This window comes from Cryptotermes secundus, unplaced genomic scaffold (genome assembly GCF_002891405.2).
Source record: "Cryptotermes secundus unplaced genomic scaffold, Csec_1.0 scaffold13, whole genome shotgun sequence".
Lineage (NCBI taxonomy): Eukaryota > Metazoa > Arthropoda > Insecta > Blattodea > Kalotermitidae > Cryptotermes > Cryptotermes secundus.
In genome coordinates, this window is record NW_019734350.1 from 1,739,108 (window position 1) to 1,744,576 (window position 5,469).

Genomic DNA, 5,469 nt, shown 5'->3' on the forward strand with positions numbered 1-5,469 from the left:
AACTGAGCTCCAAGTCACTCCCGACAGCTCCACAATTTCTTCAATGGTCCGTCGTCGATCTTCCTTGATGATTTCACGAATTGTTTCAACATTTTCATGTGTTCGGGCCGTGGAAGGACGACCAGAATGAGATTTGTCATCAACGGACATTTCACCATTTTTGAAACAGGAAAACCACTCAAACACTTGAGTTTTCCCCATAGCATTGTCCTTGTACGCAGTTTTTAACATTTCAAGAGTTTCTGTTCCACTTTTCCAGAGCAAAAAGAATTTCACCGCCACACGCTGTTCACGAAAATCAGCCATTGCAAAAATGACGATCACACAAAACAGTTGTCACTATAAACTCTGCCGAAACTAGTCCTTACCTTCTGAAGCAACGGTAGTCGGCTTATCGACTCAGGAATGTTAGCTCTATGCGCTCATAGCGGCAAAACGCGGTACAACAAAAGCTCTGCCCACAAAAAAATTAGTTCGGTTTCTTTTGGGTACTCCATCGTATATTAGCTAGAGTATCTCAAACTGTAGGTCATAATATACTCTGAGAATTATTTAAAATATGCTTGCATTCATACAGTTTTGGTAAGTCAGATTTAACATCTAGCAAACAGAGCATCTCATTCCAAATCATAGTACCCTTCACTTAATACCTGTTGATGGTGCTATGGTCACTAGACAGTAAGACATATCTTTCAACCAGGTGAAAACCCTTGTTTTGTGATAGTAGGCCGAAGGAAAAAAGTAATAAGATGTAAAGTTGTAACAGTTTAAAGGATCATTCATACAATTTACTGAAAGAGATGTAACTGACATTTAAATCATGGTGGAGGGACACTATGACCAGTAATTAAGGTTATAAAAAATCCTGCAGGTAATCTAAATTCTTCTCTGATGATATTAGTTACTGAAATACAACAAAGAAACAAACTACAATGATATATGAGAATTTTTTTTTTTACTGGGAAAGGCATTTATGTCAACTGTAAGGACAGAGGATAGTTTGGATCAAGCATTAATATTGCTACAGTTTCACATGTCAGAACAGGAAAAAGTATTTAATTTAATTAAAAATATAATTCATTTCATAACAGGATTGTTTTACTTCTTTGACAGCTATAATTTCTAAGCTAATAAAACATATTTTACATCCTGTATAACTGATTACTGCAGAAATTGAGTTTCATAAAACAATTTTGGAAAGTAAAATAATGAAGTAACAATATGGTGCCGTGGATTTTATTAAATGTTATAAGGCATTCTATAATTACAGTATTTTACTAACTACGGCTTCAAATACTTCAGTCCAACGTTTTTCTAACACTATAAAATGATGAAGGGTTTATACAGTCGAAACAAATTTGCTTGTTACGTCCCAAATGTATATCCGAATGTCAACTGGGAAGCACGACAGAGGCATTATACCATTACTGAATCAGCAAATACAATATTCCAGCTTCATACTCTGATGTAAACAAACATGACAGCTGACACACCAAATGCAGTATCACCACACAACGTTAAAATGGGTTACTGCGGTGTATTTTGGCTCATTACACCAACACTACCGTATTTAACAAGCTCACTAATTCCACTTACCTTCCGAAACTGAATCATGTTTGTCATGACTTTTTCCCCCACTAGATGAAACAGACATTCTGAAAATGTTCGATTTGTATTTGAGTCTTTTAATCAACAAACTGGGCTACCGTTTTTATCACAGATTACTTTATTTTTAGTCAGTACATCATACACAAACACACAACATCCACGCTGCTTACACCTTAAATATACACGCACTTTACGTTATCGTCAACAAGGTATTACAAAAGTTAAAAGGGAAACATCTTACACGACTAATCTCAAATATTTCCATACACTTAATATCCACCAATGCAAAAATAGAAAATGTCCGCTCACAAACCTACGAACAGAAATGCAAAGCACCTAGGAACAAGATATAACTTTACAATACAAAATGATCATTGTTTTGTGGTCCGTGGTTAGAAAGATTGCTTTATATTTAATTACGAAAATAATCCACACAATATTATTAGGCATTTCCAACAGGTATTAGCATCGTAACAATTCATACTTAAAACGAAATATCTTTGACTACTTAATACTTTGGACACTATGGATGGCATTGCCATCTATTGTCGAGAGCCTACAACTAAAACAACATAAGCCCAGCTAGTGCCATCTTTATGTGAATATTTTCGTTAATTCTGCTTTCAAACCCACAGCTCAGCATAAAAGTAGCTCTTTTCTATATGTATAAGCTTTTACCCTCTTCTACATTTTCCGTGAAAAGCCTATTAAGAACCGCTGAAAAATATGGCAAAGGGGTTTTTGATAAACTTTATAAATTTATTATTCACTAGACAAATCTGTAATATAACACTGCAAAATGTTTGCTTCAACTTAAGTTACTTCCATAACCCCAGAGGGGACAGGCATAAATACTAGGTTATTTAGTTCATGACAAGGAAGTTCACTACACTAATTTGCATATAGGTATAACAAATACAATCTGCAACTTCTGTAAACAGGTTTTATTAACTAAAATCCCGGACACATACACAAGTGAGATTGCAACCTGTAAAACTGGATACATATTGAAATATAACAAGAGTTGGAAAAGTAATCCCATACATTCTTACAATCCATCTACTTAACTTATGCCATCCTAAATCTTAATGCAAAGAAACTGTTTTCTCTTTCCAAACCCTTGAAACAAATGACATCATAATACTACTGAAATGCTTTAAGAAACTAAGCTTTGACTGAACACTCACTTGCTTCAAGTCATACTAAACTTGAGTAAAGTACTTCACAGTAAATGTAACACAAGAACTTTAAGATGAATAGACTTAAATTCAGTGGGAAAGAAGACCTGAATTCTTCATTACAATTAAAAGCCATTAATAACACATAGCCTTTTGAAATGGATACTTACAACACAACACAAGAAAGTATTATGTGAGGTTTAGTCATATGACTAGTGGTAAAGATAACTGAAAACAATATCAGCAAGAAAAATTACTTGGTGTTGGTCCCTTGCAATTGACAACAGGTGATAATGATAAACATGACATCTCTCAGAAATCAAGTAAACCAAGTCTCTCAAATGGACTGGCACACATATATTTCTCAAATCATTTAAAATTTGCAGGAACGGTAAAAAATTAAACATGGTAGGATTTTTATGCGACCTTATACTGATTGGTTCCATTAACATCAAAGCTAACTGAGAATATAAGATTCTTTACATTCAGCTTGTCATAACTTGGAAACAACAGGATATATCATACAAAAATCTATAATGCAGCTTTTAAAGCTCTTATCAGCTTCTCAGGTTCAGGAAATTTTTCTTTGCGTGGAGGTCCCTTCTCAATTCCACTCCAAATTAAGACATCTGCAACATAAATGATTGGAAATGGTGTACTCCACAATGTATACAAAATTAACAGCAGCATTTTAATACTAAGCCTGCTTAAAAATGGAAGAATTTAATTAAATTAGTCAGTGTCACCCATACTGAGCTTCAATGAAATATGTGGTAAGGTAAAAGGTAAAGTTTCCCTGTGCTTATTCAAACATTATGCCATGAAGATGTATGGTGAAGTGGAGATATTCTTGACTTCAGCACTAGATGGAAGTTACATCATACGAAGGGCGTTCCACATATAATGCCTCCTATTTTTTTGTTAATATGAGGGTGAGTCAAATGAAAACCTTAAATTTGTAATAAAAAATCGAAATTTCGCGCCATTATCCTGTAAGTTGGTAAGCATGCTACAAACAGCATGCAGAATGGCCTGTAGGTTGCAGCAGAGTGCAGATGCACGAACACCGTCACGGCACCAGTATAAGATGGCTGCCCCACTTGAGACTTGCACCAGGGAAGAACAGAGTACTGGTATTCAGTTTTTGTGTAGTGAAGGTGTGAAACCTATAGAAATTTATCGAAGAATGAAGTTTCAGTATGGTGATGCATGTTTGTCACAGCAGCAAGTGTATGAATGGAGTAGGAAGTTTACAAATGGTGTGACTACAGTGCAAGATGCTTCTTGTCTGGGTCAGGCACATCGAGTTGTGACTCCAGAGAACACTGCAGCAGTTAAAGTTATGGTGAGGGGAAACCGCCAAGTGACACTGAATGAAATTGCAGCAAGTTTAAACATTAGTCATAGTTCAGCACACCACATTGTGCACGATGTGCTGCAGTTTCACAAAGTGTCTGCAAGATGGGTGCCACCGCAGCTGACTCCTGAATTGAAAGACCGACATATTGATGACTGTGAAGAACTTCTGCGGCGCTTTGAACAAGAAGGTGATAACTTCCTTGCAAGAATCGTTACTAGGGACGAAACCTGGGTTCACTTCCACCAACCGGAAACGAAGAGTGAGCAAGCAATGGCGCCATTCCTCATCTCCGAAACCGAAGAAGTTTCGAACACAACCATCAGCAGGGAAGGTTATGCTGACTCTCTTTTGGGATGAAAAAGGCATCATCTTGGAGCACTACATGACTAGAGGGACCACTGTCACCAGTGCATCATGCTCAGGTCTCCTACAAAATCATCTTCGGCCTGCAATCAAATCAAAGCGACATGGACTGCTGTCCACAGGGATCCTTTTGCAACATGACAATGCAAGGCCACATATTGCCCGTACAACAGTTGCAATAATCAATGACATGCATTTTGAGTGTCTTCCTCATCCGGCATACTCACCAGACCTTGCCACAAGTGATTTCCATATGTTTGGACCACTCAAAGAAGCAATGGGAGGAAAGACGTTCCGTTCTGATGAAGAGTTACGCCACACGGTGCATGAGTGGTTGCGCGGACTACCAAAATAATTCTTTTCTAAAGGAATTCGTGCACTTTGTAAGCGCTGGAGGACTTGCATTGAGTGTAGGGGAGATTATGTTGAAAAGTGATACAGCTTTGTACCACTTGTGCACAATATATAATACTCAAAAAATATTTAAGGTTTTCATTTGACTCGCCTACGTATGTAATGTCTAAGCTGGATGTTGTTGGTGTTGTAGTAAAGGTTGAAACCTTCCTGCCAATGTACTGTTTGGTTGTCGTGTGACAGATAGCGACAGCAGAGCAGTCTACCAAAATGTTGTCTGACATAGAAGTGCATACGAAACAGAGACGTGTTATTGAATTTCTCACTGCCAAACAAATTGCACCCATTGACATCCAGCGACGCTTGCTAAAGATGTACGGAGACGATACAGTGGATGTCAGCACAGTGAGGCGGTGGGTAGTGTGTTTCAACAGTGGCGAAACTGAAGTGCGCAACAAGCCACACCCTGGGCATCACTGCTCAGCTGCCACTCCTCACAATGAACAGCACCTCGATCAGCAGATAACAACCAGGGAACTATGTGCACGGCTTAATATCAGTTGTAATGCATTGGAAACGATGTTGGGAAAGCTGGATTATCGCAAA

The 5,469-nt window shown here is 37.8% G+C and overlaps 1 protein-coding gene across 2 annotated transcripts in view; it reads right to left on the reverse strand.

Annotated features, from left to right (window-relative positions):
• LOC111868730 (eukaryotic translation initiation factor 4E transporter) overlaps positions 1-5,469 on the reverse strand; it is a 102,083-nt gene that overhangs the window by 90,288 nt on the left and 6,326 nt on the right. For both annotated transcript variants that reach the window (XM_023859657.2, XM_023859656.2), the window contains exon 3: positions 1,597-3,415. In XM_023859657.2, coding sequence (XP_023715425.1) covers positions 1,597-1,654 — 58 coding nt within the window. In that variant the 5' untranslated portion in view covers positions 1,655-3,415. The remainder of the gene's footprint in view (positions 1-1,596; positions 3,416-5,469) is intronic.